This window comes from Liolophura sinensis, chromosome 1, assembly GCF_032854445.1.
Source record: "Liolophura sinensis isolate JHLJ2023 chromosome 1, CUHK_Ljap_v2, whole genome shotgun sequence".
Lineage (NCBI taxonomy): Eukaryota > Metazoa > Mollusca > Polyplacophora > Chitonida > Chitonidae > Liolophura > Liolophura sinensis.
In genome coordinates, this window is record NC_088295.1 from 69,482,299 (window position 1) to 69,500,780 (window position 18,482).

General features: G+C 37.0%; 1 protein-coding gene across 1 annotated transcript; it reads right to left on the reverse strand.

The window, feature by feature from the left end:
- Window positions 1-3,000: 3,000 nt before the first annotated feature.
- On the reverse strand, window positions 3,001-14,730 carry LOC135463597 (serine/threonine-protein phosphatase 2A 65 kDa regulatory subunit A alpha isoform-like). The gene is given in 18 exon segments (XM_064740918.1): window positions 3,001-3,017; window positions 3,348-3,383; window positions 3,386-3,438; window positions 4,125-4,267; window positions 4,531-4,686; window positions 4,858-4,917; window positions 5,452-5,493; window positions 5,495-5,575; window positions 6,055-6,154; window positions 6,799-6,955; window positions 7,321-7,435; window positions 7,755-7,910; window positions 10,344-10,491; window positions 11,235-11,325; window positions 11,775-11,916; window positions 12,174-12,274; window positions 12,640-12,730; window positions 14,626-14,730. Coding segments are annotated over 18 exon segments (1,770 nt in total). The 5' UTR covers window positions 14,707-14,730.
- Between the last annotated feature and the right edge of the window lie 3,752 nt (window positions 14,731-18,482).

Consider the following 18,482-nt stretch of genomic DNA (forward strand, 5'->3'; position numbering starts at 1 on the left):
CTCCATAAATCTACGACATAAATTTCTTTCACTTTTCAGTCAAAAACTCATATTAACTTTGATTTATAGTAGCCTTTTGAACGTCCGAAATCCATAAACGAAATGTAGCAGTGCGCCCATTTCCTCGTCGGCGAAGACATGTGTATTGATCAAGAAGGCACAAGTAAACATATAACTGGATGGCGCAGATTTTTAGGTTTAACCAAAGTTTGTGGCGTTGATTAGGCTATTATTGTGTGCAAAAGAGAAAGACAGAATTAATATGTCGTTCTAAGTGGTATTTTTTTTTTAATAAAACCTGCAAGTGATATTTCTTTTTTGATAAAACGTCAAGGTTTCTGTATACTTACACATGTAGTTGTATTCTGAGGCAAACAGGTGTTGTTCACGTGCACTGCGTAACCGCATAGAATGACGGTTTTACATAGACTGGAACTTACTTCATTGTTTAACTGGAAAATGTTCGTCCTTGCATAAGCCAAACTGGCTTTCGTAAGTGTGAAATACTTCAGGCAGGTGGTCATTTAATGACCTGCAATAAGCTGGTCATATAATAAGCTGCAACTTCCGTTATGTAAAATGACAATATTGTAGCTTAATGTCAAGTCTTAATAAAAACGCTCCTCAGGTGTTCGTGTATTTGAGCCATGTTCTATCCCTGCTCCCTCATCCACCCTCTTCAGACCGAGAGCATTAATACTCCGTTATCAATATACACAACAAATGACGTTGCTCTCTCTCCATGTCGTCAACAGCGTCTAGGTCTAATTGAGATGGCCCTGGCACTAAAGTTTTCCCCTTCTACCCACAGTGAAGGCTATGCCCGAATTCCGTATGGGGCACGGTTTGCTTCATACAAGAAACCTGAACGACATAAATCCCGATTGTGATCGTAATTCTACTGTTGACTTTAGGACTAAAGGCCATTTTTACCGAACGCCTTACGACTTCATTCAAAAATTCAAACGCCGCAGTTAACATGTTTTCCTCGAGGAAGTTTAAAGGTGGTACGCCGACTCTTCACTGCAGAACAATGTACCCATCAACTTTTAAGTTCTTTCCGGTTCTGAGTTTGGCTTTTGAAGCACCAGCAACTAAGTCTTAAGTCTTAAGCTTTAATATTCTGCTGATAAAATAAAAAATAAAAAAAAAATGGTCCTGTAAGTTTGTCGTCTCAGATAAACGTTTGTGACAATAACGTTGCCAGGTAATGTATCCAGTTTGGGGTCGCTTTATTCCGGTTTTCCAACATATGGCCCTGGGCTTATTTTGTCACGCTTGGATTACTATCATTCGCTTACTGACGAGCTGTCTGGGGAGCCGTTAACTCGGAACTAAAAAGGCTATTTCAAGTTTTATCCGTCGAGCTACATGTCACAAGAGACAAATTGTCGACTTCTACATGCGACGGATCAGCGCAGTTTTCGTGGAAAGGCTTTGTGTATATTCGATATTCTCACGTACTGATCAATCCTACACATATCCCATGAAAGGGATTTGTGTGAAATAGTCTACATCCATACCCTGTCAATCGTACAAATATCCCATGCACATTAGCACCCTAATCAAGCTGTAAAACTGAATCTACCGTTATAGTCACGGGATGCATTCGTACGTTTACTGCACTCCTCAAATACCAGCCTGCCAGATTTCACGGCATTTCAGCCAACTATTTTGTACTCCTGAAAGACTTTCATCCAAAGCTACACGGAGTACACCGTCTGTATCACTCAAGCCCAATCTAACTACATGTAGTGTTCATCTTTAGTGAAATCCGATGAGTGTTTTACAACCAACAAGGCACTTCATTCATTTGACCCAATCATGTTGTCAGTCTATAAGGGGAGGAAACCAGTCAAAGCCCATTGAAACCCTTGTTGCATGCCTGTCAGAAGTGCTGCTACCATGGTGGTAGAAGATGGATTCATCTCACTTGAAGGTTCAAACTAACCAACGTTCAATGACATATACAACATGGAAGATTATTGACTTAATAACTACAAGAAAGCCTGAACTAGCAGAATCAAGTTAGGATCATTTTTTTTTTATTTGTGACAGTTTACAACATTACAGTACACAAATCCACAGTTAAAAGACAAATGATTCAATCCTTTAACGTAAAAAATAACTTACTAAGGAAAATCGACAAATTTAATTAGATCGGGATGTTTGTTAGTACAGTTAGAGCACAACTGAACCCAGAACATGAAATTATATCAGGGTTGTGTAAGCTGATGCTACCATTATCAAATTTTGTACACAATTCCAGACAAAAGCCACAGTGCCAGGTTTAAAGGTACAAAATGGCAGATCTACGGCCAAGTGGAGCTGTTTCAACAGACTATTGTGTCCTACAACAAGGTACAAAAATTAAACATGCTCTCTTACACAGTGTTTAGATTTAATCACAAAGTTAATAGTACAATTCTGGGGAATCCCAGGTGCTCTATGTTGTAGGGCCACAACTGTTCCATCTGTGGTCATGTCACAGAGTAACTTCTTGTTTCCTCATTTCATAACTCTGTCAATGATACAATGTCATGATTAAAGCTTACTGCTGCAGAGAACAACTTCATGAACACCTTAAATACCTTAATATAACTGTCATGTTTATGGGTGGGGAGTCCCTTGTCAGTTACCTAAATGTTCTGTTGAAAAGCCGCCATCAGATCCAGTCTCGACTCCAGAGCAAAGAATTAGCTCAAAACAATAACTCCAGTAGTAATTCTTACGCTCTGTTGGCCATTATGTCATTAGGAATTTCATGGGAATAGTGTCCTTTATAACTGAAAAAGTGCATTCTGGGATCATAATTCTCTAATAATATTGTCCCACATGCCATTACACCCATAATCATTCATTCATTCAATCATTCTCTAAGGAAGGAGAATAAAAAAATCAGTGTCTACAGTATCAGTAAATATAAACTTAATGCCTTATTCACTGTAAAAGTAATAATATGATATGTTTTCTAAGAATACTTACATGACATTCTTGTATCTATGATAATTTCAGGGCTGAAACAATTAAAAAAAAAAGGTCAGATTTCATACTGATGTTAAGTTATAATATTAATTTTTATATTCAGTGGATCATCTATTCCAGACATAAAAATGTTACACTTGTCATCTGAACAATTTACTATTACATCAATGATTTGTGAATTTCATTTACAAAACATACACAATCTGCCATTAAGTGTTACTGATTTAACAAAAGAGCAAATTTCCATATATTCTGATTTCTACCATAGTCAAACCAGATGGAACCAGGAAACTCTAGCATGAGTCAAACATCCCCCTCCCCAGTACAGTATCACATCCAAATATGCAAGTTCAATAACTCACCATCTATTGCTTCAGCGGCAAAATACTGTACATCATATCTGAATCTTGCCTTAGCTTCTCCAGACATGGCTTCACCTGCTGTTGAATTACTCTACACAAAAAAAGAAAAAAGAAAAAAAGAAAGAAATATCCAGATTAAAACTCGGTACAAAAAAGAAGGCTTAACTGGACATGACCCAAAACAATATACGAGGGGAGGGGAAGTGGGTGGGGGGAGGGGGTATTTGTGGGGGTTGGCATGTAACCTAGGATCAGGTATTAGGAATGAAGGAAACTCAATGTGCTTGCCTGATATATAACAGTTCAATACATGTACTTAATCATATACCATAACATAATATTATACACTAAAGTGACGTGGAGGTCATCAATTTTGTAATTTACGGTAATTAACACACATCCAGCGCATGAAGAATGGAATATCAACACTTGCATGTATGCAAGGCTTCAGCACAATTTATGCAGTATTTTTTTGAAAATACCACTCTTTAACATTTACTCTAACTAATAAATATGCTTTACATATATACAAAGCCTTTATAATTCAAGAAATGCAGTACTTTTTGCAAATACCTTTCTTAACTACCGTACCATTGGATGGCGATGCCGACATTCTGGGTATGATATTAGCTACACTTGTCCTTTGTACAGGTTTTAAAGCATCAACAACCGAATTATTCAGACATGCCCACAAACTAAATTACACAGATGGCCCAAATTAAAAAAAAAAAACAACAACAGCCATTTGTTTATTAAAAATTATTCAGTGGTACATACGATGCCTCCAGTTTCGGCCCTAACTTCTGTAGAGTCTTGGCCACATTGAATCGCACATTGGCCACAGCATCCGTAGACATTCCTGTGATGGTGGGTAGCATGATCTTAGTAGTCACATCTCCTCCACAAGCATCTGCCAATAACTGAAACCATCATCACAACACTTGCTCAGGACCAGAATATGTGACTCATAGAAATAAAACATAAAAAAAGACAATTTAAACGTTATAAATATCTCTGACTGCAAGTGAAAGCTAAAAGCTGTATATTACAAAACCTATGGTTCAACAACTTACAAAAGCTAAGGGAAACAACTCTGACAACATTCCATTTCTGGCTAGCACATTGGTGACACTCTATTGATTCTGAATACAGAAAAAGTAATAAGATGTCTGGTATGACTTACGTTGATGCAGAAGAGGCAGGTCATACGGTGCAGGTAGTTCTGATCACGAGCCATCTGTAGTACTTTAGGGATGACTGTGTTCTGAGCCCACTCCACACCAAACTTCTCTACCAACTTTTTCAGGTTTTGTGTGGCTGCTTCACGGATAGCAAAACACTGCAAAAATCACTCACATCAATTAGAACAATGATTATGATGCTACTTCAGTAATACTGCAGCCGTACTGTGGCGATCAATAAGATACCTGCATAATGTTGAATGTTATTCAATGCTGTGAACACAAAAAACACCAGCACAAAGCTTTTTCAAACTAAACAATAACTCACCATGATCCACTAGCCATGTCATACACAAGGAGTTCAACTTCTCATCGAAAAAGTCAACACCCTGAAAAGCAAAACAGAAACATGATCACATGTTACCAAAATCAACATGAGAAAAATTCTACAAAAAAAACCCCCACTCACTGTAATTCTTCCACCTTCTTGCATGTGTGCAAGATGTTTTTTCAGACATATTCTGAGAGCATTATTCTGTGTAGGCTGATAAAATTATACTTTTTTTGAAGCCCTAAGATTGGCCAATCCAACCGGTGTAGTTTTATCGATCCAAATCAAATTAAAAAGGTGCGTAAATTTCTCTGTAAGCTGCTCTTTTCTATGCGAAAAGATTGAGGGATTAGGTTAAATCACTCTACACATAAAACAACTGAGCTATAACATATGAAGTAATGCTAAAAGCTTTTTAACGGACATTTTCGTTTCCCCCATGTAGTATGGTACATAAATATATTCAAACACATCAGTAAACCACACCAGTTTATCTTATATATTTTATACATATATGCAAATAATAACCGATTGCTATGCTTATCCCTTCATTCAAGCTTTTTCTTAAAATCGAAAATAAGCACTAGCTTACCAGTTGTCCTGCCAACAGAGGCATGTATTCAATGATTGCCAGGCCTTACTCTCCACTTAGTGTCTTCTGCCAGCTCCACTATAGCTGGTAACAAGCTCTGGGACAGCTGTTTTATACCGATCACCTGTAACAACCAAATCACACTCGTGTCTATCTCAAACTTACCATCTGGTTTCCGAAAAAAAAAAAAAATAAAAAAAATAAGAGCTCCAGATATATTATGAAGGCATCTGGATATTTCAAGCATTTCTGTTTGGATATCAAGGAGGTTTTAAGACAAAAGTTATAGTTTCTCAATAAAACAAAACTAACATTAACCGAAGTTTCTGCTTAATCAACCATTAAAGACCTCTACTTAGAATGAAAGTGTTACTTGTACAACAATTGGATCAGAAACAGCAGATAACAATGACAGGGATCTTGTATTCAGATTGCTCTTAACTTTAAATGTTTTTAGGCGAAATTAATGTGAAGTGACAACAGTTTTGAACCGTTACTGAAATGATACTCTTAGTCTATGCAAATAATTACAGTCCCATCCTCTACATTGATATGCATAAAGGATGTTAAACTATGAAGTAAAAGAGAGTGCACTGTACTGACCTCATTGACACAGTCCAGGTTAGAGATGATGTTGAGCCTGACCTCTGGGCACTCATCCTTCAGTTGTATCAGGAAAAGGGGTAGCAGGTGTGTGATTGTGCTGAGGACACACAAACACACTCAATATAATACTCATTTATTTGATTTATTTTATTTTACTCATTTATGGAAAGGATAGGGCACACCGAAAGAGGTTGATTGAGCTGTGCACCTTGAACACAAATTTATTGGGGGTCCTCTATGGCCTTGTGGTTAGTGTGCCACCAATACAGTTGTTGTGTGTTCGAATCCAGCTCATGCTGGCTTTCTCTCCAGTGGTACATGGAAAGGTCTGCCAGCAACTTGCAGATGGTTGTGAGTTTCCCCCCAAGCTCCTCCCATCATGATGCTGGCCGTCGTTGTACAAGTAAAATATTCTTGAGCGCAGCATAAAACAACACTCAAATAAATAAATAAGTAAACAAATTTATTAGATTTCCCTGAAATCTTGCCTAAGAGTGTACCCTCTAAGAGGAAAATAAAGATGATAAAATTTTTTTATGAAAAAAAAAAGTGCTCAAACTTTCATTTTCGTACATTCCATTCAAACTTCCACTACACCTGTTTAAGACCCATAAAACTTTCAGATTCAGGCAAAATGAGTAACCTTAGTAAAAAATGTTGGATGAAATATAAGACCAATTAGTACCTCATACACAAATATGTAAATAAGCTTTAAGATAAGATCAGACCTAGGTTACATACTTATCTTTGCCAAGTATAGGTGAGAGTCCCATTATGACAGAGGCGAGGGCAGACTTGACATGTTGGTTGGCGTCTGATACCAGGTCCTTGACACAGGGCAGAATGCTGGTCATGATAACTTCCTCTTTCACATCTGGGGAGAGTGTCTGACAGAAGTCTGTCGAACAAACAACATTTACTTATTATTGCCACAGTCATTCACTATGAAAGCCAACGCTCAAAATTATGGTTTAGGCTGAGATGTTTTCTAATTCTAACACCATTCTCAACACATTTTAAAGGCAACATAGTTACCTCTGAGGAAAACTGGCCTTGTTTTTTTTTTTCTTCTAATTCACACACACATAAATTTCATCACATCTTCAAGGCAAAATATTGATTCCCGAACACAATTTAACTGGCTTCAACACAACAATACAGACTTCGGGTCAACTTAAGTCAGTGATCCAAGGCATCAACTCTTGTTTTCTTTGAGAACCACTGACTGTTACTGGAGAATGTAGATTAAGCTGTGAGGCTTACCCTTGACCTTGTGAGCGGCAGCTGCCCTGACCTCTGCCTCACAGTCCTTCAGCAAGCTCTGGAAGGCTGGCACTAGATCAGTTTTTGTTATCTCTGGACCAACAGCTTTCTGCAGCTGGTGACAAAATAAAAGATTAAGATCATTTGAGGATGAGCAGGTTTACAGAAAAATTCCATGCCTATCAATCTTTGAGTGGCAACTACAGATCTAACAGAAAAAAATGTTTTACAGTGTAATATTACAATCTGGAAATCCTGAAGGGCTCAAGGAACTTATTATTTTTTTTTAACAATTTCACTTTGTCTTGAAAACCATTTAACAAAATTCTTTGGACTTCAGGGGCCAGGGGAAATTGCAACTGGTTAAAGAGTTAAGTGTGGATAAATCCCTAGATTAAGCACTGTGACACTTTAAGTACAGTTGGATGCCATACCTCTGTGAACTTGTCTGCTACCATGTAGCGCACCCTCCAGGACTTGTCCTCAGCTGCCTGTCTCAGGGTCGGCATCACCAGGTTCTCTGTGTCTTGTGTCGGTAACAGAGATGCTATGCTGACACAGGCTTCCACAGCCAATAGCCGCACAGAGTCCTACAAAACACCATGCCGTGTCTAACTCTCTGCACAGGTTTACTTAAATATCGGTGCAAAAAAAAAACTAGCGACGACTTTCCAAGAATTGTGAATAAAAAGTGATCTTATTTCTGAAAATCTTTAACTAATGACTGGTTAACAAAGAAAAGCTTTAGAGTTTATCTCCTAACCAGGAATGTGCACAATTTTTTCCCATTATTAACATAAAACAAATTCAAACATTTCATATGACATTTAACATGACTTTAAATAATAAGATGAATTAGTCACATGAAGTACATCTTACAGTATTATAAAGAATTTACCCTAAAAGATAGCTGGAGATGTCAGACTTCTGTTAACACACAGAAACGTTAATGGCAGTTCATGCTAATTACAGGCAAACATCTATTATATTCAACACAAACTTGATTCTCTATGGGTAATGTAAATAATTTGTGACTTTTTAAATTGATGCAGCTACTCGGGTAAATCTGTCATCTTCAGACAAAAACTGCAAACCATCCCAATAACCCAATGATCTTCTTACTTAATACCATTCAATGAACATGGAAAAACTGCCCTTGTATAAATATTGAAAACTTATTAAGGCCACTTAAAAATGTTCTCCCAAGCTCTCTCCCAAGATCTCATTTAAAGATCATATGGATCTGAGTTAATAATGTACTGACGTCATCTTAGGCCTAATGATGACATTGCGAAAACGAGGCAATAAGACTATTGGTGGAAGATTATGCATATCCTGAAAACTGAACACAAATGACACCTTAAGAAAATAACAAATCAAAAATTTTAAAAAATGATTTAGTGGCTACAAAAGAGCTCGCATGCAGGATACTCAAAACTGCACAACTTCAGCTCATTTCATAAAGTACTTTCACATTTACTGTAAAATAGATTCTAATACACTTTGAGATGTGAAAGTCATGGATTTTGAACATGTAGTTTAAGATAACACATACACATGGCTTCAACAATAGATCATCCCTCTCCTGTTATTGCCACGTTATGTATCTGCAAATGAGCTTGATACATGCAGTACTTTGTGAGACACAATCCTTAACGTTTATTGCAATACCCAAGAGAGTAAGGCATGAATTTCATAACTTACAGAAATATGCACACAATGATTAAATCATCACTTTACATCACTTTATGCACAACTTGAGTTCAAAACATGCAGTGCTCTTTAAGTTTTAACTGTTAATGGGTGCCAACGCTCAAGTCAAGCTGACAGCAAGACTTAAGTAATGACAATGTAATGGATTCTAGTACCAATTTATGGAGAGGAGAGGTGGGGTGCAATACAAATATTTTAACAATTATTTTCATTAGTATTCACCGACAACAGATGAGAGTGAACATGACAAATGGATACAGTGTGCAGATCTTTCTTCAGGATTAAAGATGTAGTACGGTGTATACTTAACGTTGAACTTAAAAGACTGTCACTGGACTTGACCTAAAACAGTATATCTACTGATCTTAAAGGAGAAGAAAACTTAAATATCAATCAAATACCACTGAAAAGAGTATGCATTTCCTCGCAGGTGCACGCCATAAAAAAAATTCTAATATGTACCTCAAGTTGATAAATTATAAATAAAGTCAGCGCCAAAATCTGCTGTGGGTGACTCCATTTTTCCTAAGAACTAGTCCTGAAGTCTTCTGTGTTAGGAGGAGAATTGTTGTTGGAAACCGCCGAAGAGTAGTTCGTACACTTTCGGTAGAACTCTTCTTCCCAGAAAGTAGCGAACAGTACAGTAGATTGGATGCAGGTTCCGAGTTTATAGGAACAAGCCAGCAGTTTTAACGACTCTCACTGGCTGCGAGACAACACACCCCCAGCATAAATTACAGGGTGTTAAAGATTGAGGACGCGATTGACTCCAGGCTTTTTAGGCTTTACATGTGTGGCAAGGAAAAATCACAAAATTATGCAACAGGCACCACCAGATAGAAAAATATGTGCTCTTTTCAGCCTAGTGTGTCATTTTTTAAAGTTTTCTTCTCCTTTAAGACGTCATTTTTCTAGAACTATGGGTGATGCTAGAAGGTTGAAGGACAGACGAGCATCACAATTTGGACTTCGGGTTAATCTTATGTATAACACCTAAAAGGATACAACCTTAACTGTATTTTGTCCTGTGTTCTCTCATGAATTAAATGACTTTAATCTCAAGGAGAAATAAACCAATGGAAAACATGTTACATATAGGTAGCATTATTTTGAAAAATGACACCATTCTCTGAATAATAATACTTGTGTTTTACACAAAAAAACTCCTGGTTTATAAAATCAACCTGGTTAATAAGGTTCAAACAACTTACGTGCAACTATGGTGCGAGAAGAACCGAAGTAGTATAAAAGGTGTACGACACAACATAGAGACGAAGAATAACTAATGTCATTTGCCGTACATTGATTACCTGCTCATCCTGGGCTAGAGCAGTGAACATTGGGATCAGGTCGGACTTGAGATAGTCAGTCTCCACCACCTTGGCAAACTCGCCCAATTTGGAGGCTGCGGCCCTTCGCACCATCGGTGTGTCATCACTACATAAATTCCTAAAGTGTCTGTGAAACAAGAGAACAAACTCACTCGGTAAGGCTTGGCAGAATGCAAACGTGAAGATGCACCAATGATATCTATGTTCAAACATCCAAACTGAATGAATGATTTATAACACCATTTAAGAATATTACACCCATATCACCGTGGCAGCAAATCTGGAGATACCCTAAATCCTCAACAAATCCCACCAAAGAAGTACACCTTCAGATGCATATTGGATTTATTTATTAAATTAGTGTTTTACGCCCTACTGAAGATTATTTCACTTATGTGACAGTGGCTTGTATTATGGTGGGAGGAATATGAGGATTAAAAACATAATTCATATATTCTGAAGACAAAATTTTACTGTTCATGTGGGGATAAATTTAAACTCCAGAGATTGTGTATGTATGGGATCAAATTTATTGAAGACTTAGGGCATTGTACCTGGCATCAGGGGACATCCAAGTACTATTATTACTAATGGAATAAAACATGCTATTTTATCATGTGACGGTCAGAAATGTTAAGCGACTATTTTATATTACATTTACCATAAATTACTAAACCACATGTTGACAAATTACAGGTGAACACATTTTACACACAACACAAGTCACGTTCATGGAAGTGTAGGGGGTTTCACTGATCCTTCACACAGGAAAGGCTCTACAAGACATGGGAATGTAAGAAATAAAAATATTACCAAAAAATAAGTTCTAAAGGAGCATGTGAGAGATTTTCACCAGACTAGAGTACTCACTGTCTGAGCTCTGCCTTAACAGCTGTTGACACGCGGTTGTAGCACACAGAGAATAGCCCACAAGCTGATGTACGGGATGTAAACCAGTCACCTAAACAACAGTAAAGTTGTACAACAATGGCTAAAAGAGATTTAGAGTGAAAAACAGCTGAATAATAGAATGCTGTATTTAATACCTGATGGTACAACATTATCATGGTGTAAAACTTCTGTAACACATCATGTTTCAGAAGAGAAAATCAAAACAGCAATTCTGCCAAAATTAAAATCATGAAATCTGATCTTTGTCCAACTTATCAGAGTAATTGTAACAATACGTTTATGTACCAAATGAATCAATTCATTTCGATTATGGGTTTTGAAAAATAAGTATGTGTAAACATCAAACTTGTGTTGGCCATAATTGTGATAAATATTTATAAGGCAAATGTTTCCTCTTATCTCAATCCCTTACCTTTTACATTATACTGCTATTCCATAACACCCATTCTGGAAGACACTATTTGTGTAATTGTACTATGACCAAAATTGCCAACTTACCCCCAGATAACCTCTTGACTAAAGGAACAAAGTGATTTTCTAGGTCAGCCTGTGAGTGTTGAGCAGCTATGGTTCTGAGAGAGTCCACTGCCTTGTCACGGACAACTGTTTCCTCTACTGTAGCCAGACTTTCCAAGGGTGGCTGAAAGTAGCAAACATGGTTTTAAGAACACTGACACAATCTACTACATGTATTAAGGTATATCACAACAATTATACCTCAACAAAGACTGTGCATACTGACAAATACAAAACAGAGATTACTGTAAGGCACGAAACTGGTAGAAAGAAACATTGATACGAGTTTGAAATTTGGTGTAAATCACAAAATAAGCTTCCATCCAGCGATAGGACTGCCATAAAGGACTAATTAAATGTCATAATAAAAAAAGCACTTACCAACAAACAGTGAACAAATTCTGGTCCACCAACCAGTGGTGTGAACCCACCAAGCTGTTCAGCGAGAGCCAACAACACTTCATCTTCATCGTATATTGTATCTGCGAACAATAAAACCATAGGTTAAATCAAGGTTACAAGTATGTGAGTAGGCTGAATCTGATTAAACAAGTTATAAAGAAATGCTAGATAAGAGTGAATTGAAACACTGTCTCTTTTCACTTGACCCTAATTCCTCAACTTTGCACATATGAAAGAGCAATTTTCAATTTGATTTTAACGACAAAACTTCATTGGCTGGATCGCCCAATTCCAAGGCCTCAGAAGAAGTTTAATTCTACAAAGAATAATGCCTTCAGGGGGTGCATGAATAAACACTTTGCCATATATTCTCATGCGTGGAGTATATTATAGCCAATCACGATTTAAAAAAAAAAAAAGAAGATCAAAGGATGTAGTTGATTACCTGTGAGAAATGGGATTAATTCAGTTCTGGTTCTTTCTACACCCAGAGCAAGTGCTATTGTTGACAGCTTCTTGATGCTGTTCAGCCTCAACTGCAATAAAAAAGGACAATGAACAAATTTATGTAATAATCTTTCAAGTTTCTTAATTTAAACCAATGTCATGCTTTATCTATATTTTGAAAAAGGCAAATACACAAGTCTGGTTTACAACATTATTGTTACAGCAGGCTTGAGTAATAAGAAATCCATTCTTGTGGTGATGCATTATCAAGTACACATATGCATATTTTGAAAAATGTAAAATCATTCTGTACTGCTTTTGGTCTCACATTTTTCCACTTTTCAAACCTTAGTACAGATCAAGGAAGATTGTGGCCGAACATTTGTGGCTATTAATAACACACATTCAGGGAAACTATAAAAAACATAACAAAAAAAATGTTCACAGCATACAATATTCGCTCCAGCAGTTATAATTTTTCCAGCAACTCGGTATTGCCTTCATAATAAGTATATAGTATATAAATATTTCTCTTTCACAGACATGAGCACATTGTTGCGCAACTTGGTTTCTGTGGTACAGATATACCAGTTAAAGCACTTGTTACAGAGAGAGTTTTGACATTCATTCATTCAATGATATTACTGTCACCGGGGGAATAATGTATTTGTCAGATTGGCCCTCTGAAAAGTTTGATATCAAACATTACTTGCTCATTTTCCCATTTGTTTCAAATTCAAAGTAAAACTATAAGGACCAGGAAGTTGGAACTTCTCTTATCATATGAAGAATTATCCATGTATTACATGTATATAATTCAAAACAGACTAATAATGAGGTGGCAGAAAATATACTTTAAATGAGTTTAAATGATTTTTCAGATAACAATGATTTTTTTATTTTCACGTGACAAATACTGACATAATTATGCCTATTTGAAAGGGACACCACTGCCTGTTCCACATCATCCCTGTTGCTCCCCTGCATTCATTACTTGTCGCACATTACATTATTAGTTGTATAATGAACTTTGTACTCAAGTCAAGTAATTTATGCGAAATTTTTGTCATGTTCATTGCCGTTAAATCACACAGCAGCAAAATGATTAACACTTGCCATGTGATAGATCAACGTTCAAACATTCTAGCTCCACCTCTCTCAAATTTCTTTTGCAAAACACACAGTTCATCTGATCTTAACTCCACCTTTTTGGAGCATGTGAAACACTTAATGAATGTGGGCACCACATTCTGAAAAAACTGAACTCAATGTACAGCAGGCCAATTTAGCAAAATTAGCCCGTGGACCCTCTCCTGTTTTCAGTGTGGCACTTCAATGTAAGTTTTAGCAACGGACTGATACTCAGGCTGTGAAACAGCTGAGCTAGAGGAATCTTGGGTTGCACTCAATCCCTTGTAATTAATAAACAGAGGCCTAATATAACACTTACACCTAAAAGGGCCTATAGATACGTTGATTAGCTCCATCTTGGTAGATTTTATCTTGATTTTAAAATTCTTACATTCCTCGTAACAATGAGTCATCGCCGCCTCTCAAAAAAATCGCCACACATTTTCGAACTCCAACTAGATAGGACCTATCTCAATGACATTTAATTAACAAATAGAAACAAGTCATTTGAAAACCATTAGAACAATTTCTAATGAATTTCTCCTAGTTCATGAAAACTACTGAAATAGTGACGTGTTGGAGTTAAAACACTTCAGTAATTGCAAATCTAAGCGATACGTCATCAACTTGAAGTTACAAATTTATATAACGTCCATCAAGTAGCGAGTTCTTAAAAATCATGCTAACTATAGTTTGTTTAACTGGGTAAATCGAACTTGTAGAAATGCCTCACGGTTGTTGTTGCAATGATCCAGACCGACCGCATCAGTTTTCAAATTGCCACGGTACCTCCTGATAATAAAACATGTGATACGATATTCTCAAACTGTTAAATAATTGAAATGCAGTATACCTGAACATCTTCATTACGAAGTTCATCAATAAGTACGGCAATTGGGTAAAGTGAATCGTCTCCTGTATCACTGGCCGCCATTTTATGTTAAAATATCCAAACCAGTGGACAAGACTGCGCATGTCCCGGGCACCTTACATGTTCCAGTCGTACTCAGGTTTTATGTCCCTGGCCATGAATTTACGTCGCTTTAGACGGTAAGGGGCACTTAAAAGAATATAAAACCGAATTTTAAGGCAGAAAAAAACCCCCACCCCCACCCCCCACCCCCACTCCCAAAAAAAATCCATTACATTTTCAATTATTGCGAGATCTGTGAGATTCCATCAACCAATTCATAGTGAAGGGGAGACAACTTTAGCCTACTTCCTAAAAATATGGGAATAATTCCCTTGGGATTCTAAACGCATCAGTTCTGAACATACCTACAGAATTAAAGGCCGTAGCATACGGAGTGAAACTAAACAAGCAAAGGGATGGTGACAGTTGGATTATACTGTGATAAGGCCCCATGACTGTACTTGATGACACGCATAAAGTGACGACACACATACATGTTCACGCATGCAAACACTGCAAACACTTTGAACGTTCATTTAAATTTCTATAAATTCTATCTTCAAAATTAAGACATATCATGGCAAGAAGTATAAAATTGTTCCACACGAACTCCATCCTTAGTAGCGAAATCGACAAATGGGTTAACCTGGGGCGTTTATAAACACTAATTTGATTAATTATTATTATTGTCACGAAGTTCATTATTTATTTATTCATTTATTTGTTTTTATATCCTGTTTTAACGTTTCCATGTAGATCAATATAACAATCAGTAGCCATGCTACAGGCTGAGGCTCTTACTTATACATAATAGGCTACGCACACTGTTGAGTATAAGACATGCCACTTAATTCAAGTCCTTTAAATCTTACTTCCCAGTAAATTTCAGTTGGATTCATTTTCCCCCGTAACAACCCAAAGTGAACCGTCTTCAGATCAGGAGCGGTTCTGATGGGCTATAGGGGTCTAGGTTGTTTGAATTTAATCCGATCTGATTATACATTCAGTTAGACCGAGGAATTAAACCAGTACAGCCTAATTCAGATTAAGGCTGCTTCCACACACATTCTTTGACCTGTTCTATTTTGTTCTTTGCTAGTATCTTATGTTCTTTTCGGTTGGTGCATCCGCTTTAAGTTTGCACAATTTTTGTTGTGCAATATTTATTAATCTATTTGGTTGGTGTTTTACGCCGTTCTCAAGAATGTTTCACTTATACGATGTCGGCCAGCATTATGGTGGTAGGAAACCGGGTACGGTCTGGGGAATCCACGACAATCCACAGGTTGCTGACAGACCTTCCCACGTAGAGAGGAAGCCATCAAATGGGCTGGACTCGAACTCACCGCGTCATTGTGCTGCGCTAGTGCACTCTAACCACCAGCCCATATATAGGCTGTGTGCTGCTGCATGGGAATGGGGGCAAGTGGGCGTTGGCTTTTACTCGATGGCTTATTACATCAAAGCGTTGCTCTCACCGCAGTTGATCCCAAGGCTTGCTTGAGGCCACAGACTCGAATTAATCCAATCATACCGACTAAATATGTGTGTTCAAATTTCTGTCTCGCCGACGATCATTTAAGGATGATCACCAATACATTCAAAATAAAGACGAACTTTTGTTCGTCAAACTCTAAAACGTAATCATCAAATTGATCTAGGATAAATTCATCAAACTGAGTAATCAATGTTGGCCAAATGTGCCAGTAGAGTAGTTCGTCAAATTGACCAATTATTCGTCGGCGGCGATAGTCAGATTGATTAACGCAAGTTCGAATTTATTAATTTGCAGTAGTCAAAATTCTATCTCGGATTTTACGATCGTCAAAGTGACCAGAGCGCAAATGTTTTTTACCTTGCCACACTGCCTAAGGTTGCCTTGTCAGACTGCCTGCAGTCTGTCAAGGTAAGAAACTGTAGGCGTACGTAATCAAAGCGCTTTTAGGCGAAAATGAAAGCTAAGAAAATGACCTAATATTCACCAGGCAGACAACTGAAAACTAAACACACCGGTACAAGAGCTAAATGTATTCAAATACATTAATTCTAAATTCAACTCCACGTGACGGGAAACTCAAATCGCGACATTTATGACCGTCATCCAAGTAATCTGTCGTTTCAAACACTTCTTCCCACTCAGCAGCATTCACTGTTTCAATAGGTCTTTTGGTGAAAGGCTACAGACTTTCCAAATATAGGCAGTATGCTCTTAAAGGACCAGCCCATAGAAATAAAACATTTCAATGCATTCAAGTCCTAAACCCATACCCCCCCCCCCTCAAAAAAGTATTTTTACTTATATAATTGTCAGTTGTTCATTTGGTGAGGCTTAATTCCATTTTGAGCTCGCTTTTCCATTAAGAATGGCATAAATCAAACAAACTTCAAAAATTTCTGTCAGAATTAAACTATTCAAAACTGAAAGTCACGGTTAAGAGAAACATACATACATATAATTGCTATGTTGTTATCACTTTACTAATCACTGGTAGCCTGGCATGTCCGTGCCAGATTAAAAACACATTTTGTTTTAGTTGCACCAATACTAGAGGTGGTGCCTTCATCTTGTCTTGGATATTTAAGATTACTCTCTGGATAAACGAAAGTGTGTTGTTCAGCTCCTTTGGATAGGATATTTTGAATATGCGACTGCAAGAGTGAGAGCATCCACAACACACTTCACCTCACATACAGCCAATCCATACAGACACCTGTCTATAAGGCAATCCTCGTCTAGATTAAGCAGCCTCCACAAAGACCGAGTACATTATTGAGATCCTCCTTCATCTAAATAAAAAAAATGAATCATATATCAAAATTATTTTGGAGGTTTGCTGGTAGATGAGAAAGTCAAGTTAGTTAAAAAATTAATTGGAAACTTCTCAAAGGAATATATTACCTTTCGGCTGCATGTTTGCAATTTATTTGAACAGCACATATTATTATTGTTCCTTAATTCTGGTAGCTTAATTTAATACCGTTTACATGTATAAGGTGGGACTATACACGAATACGTTTTATTGAAACATAGGCTGGCCTCCTATTTATTACATTGACGTTTTCAGTAAATCATTTCAACGTTTTCTCCAAAACACTGGTGTTTTCTAGAAAACGAGTGACATGTCTACTAGCGTGTCTGCTAGGGTGATCAAATAGCCGTTTTTATTTTAACATGTATATGCCTATAAGCTTTTACCGATCTGTTAGAGTCAGTGGAAAGACCACTGAAAACTGTATCCAGAGTTATACCTCAATATATATTGAAATATATTGACTTCATAGATTCAAAATATTGGATGTCATTTATGCAAAAATGGGCTTTTTACTTTTTTATTTCACCTTTATAGATATAGTTATTGTGAAGTTTACTGTAAAGTCTCCTGATGCACGAAAACGTCATTCTAAAATTAAATATGATACTGAGTATGACAAAAAGAAAAACGAAAAAAAAAAGAAATGCTTGTGGCATGATTTAAATTTGAAGCATGTAAAAACGAAAATGACATTTTGAATATATTTTTCAACGGTCTTTCAGCTGACTCTTGACACTCACATCATTTTTGTTTTTTTCACGAAGACATGCAGTCACAAATAGCATGGCCATTAATTTCATTACGGATATTCATTATTTACGGCCCACAAATGTAGTCAGTTTTAAAACAATGTGTATGTTGTTGCATGTTATATATTTATTAGCATATAAAGATGCATACAAATTAACATATGCAAGAAATTTCCTGGTATGTGGTTTGTAGTGAAGTGGGGATGGAGATCTCAGCTGAGGACCGGATGATCTT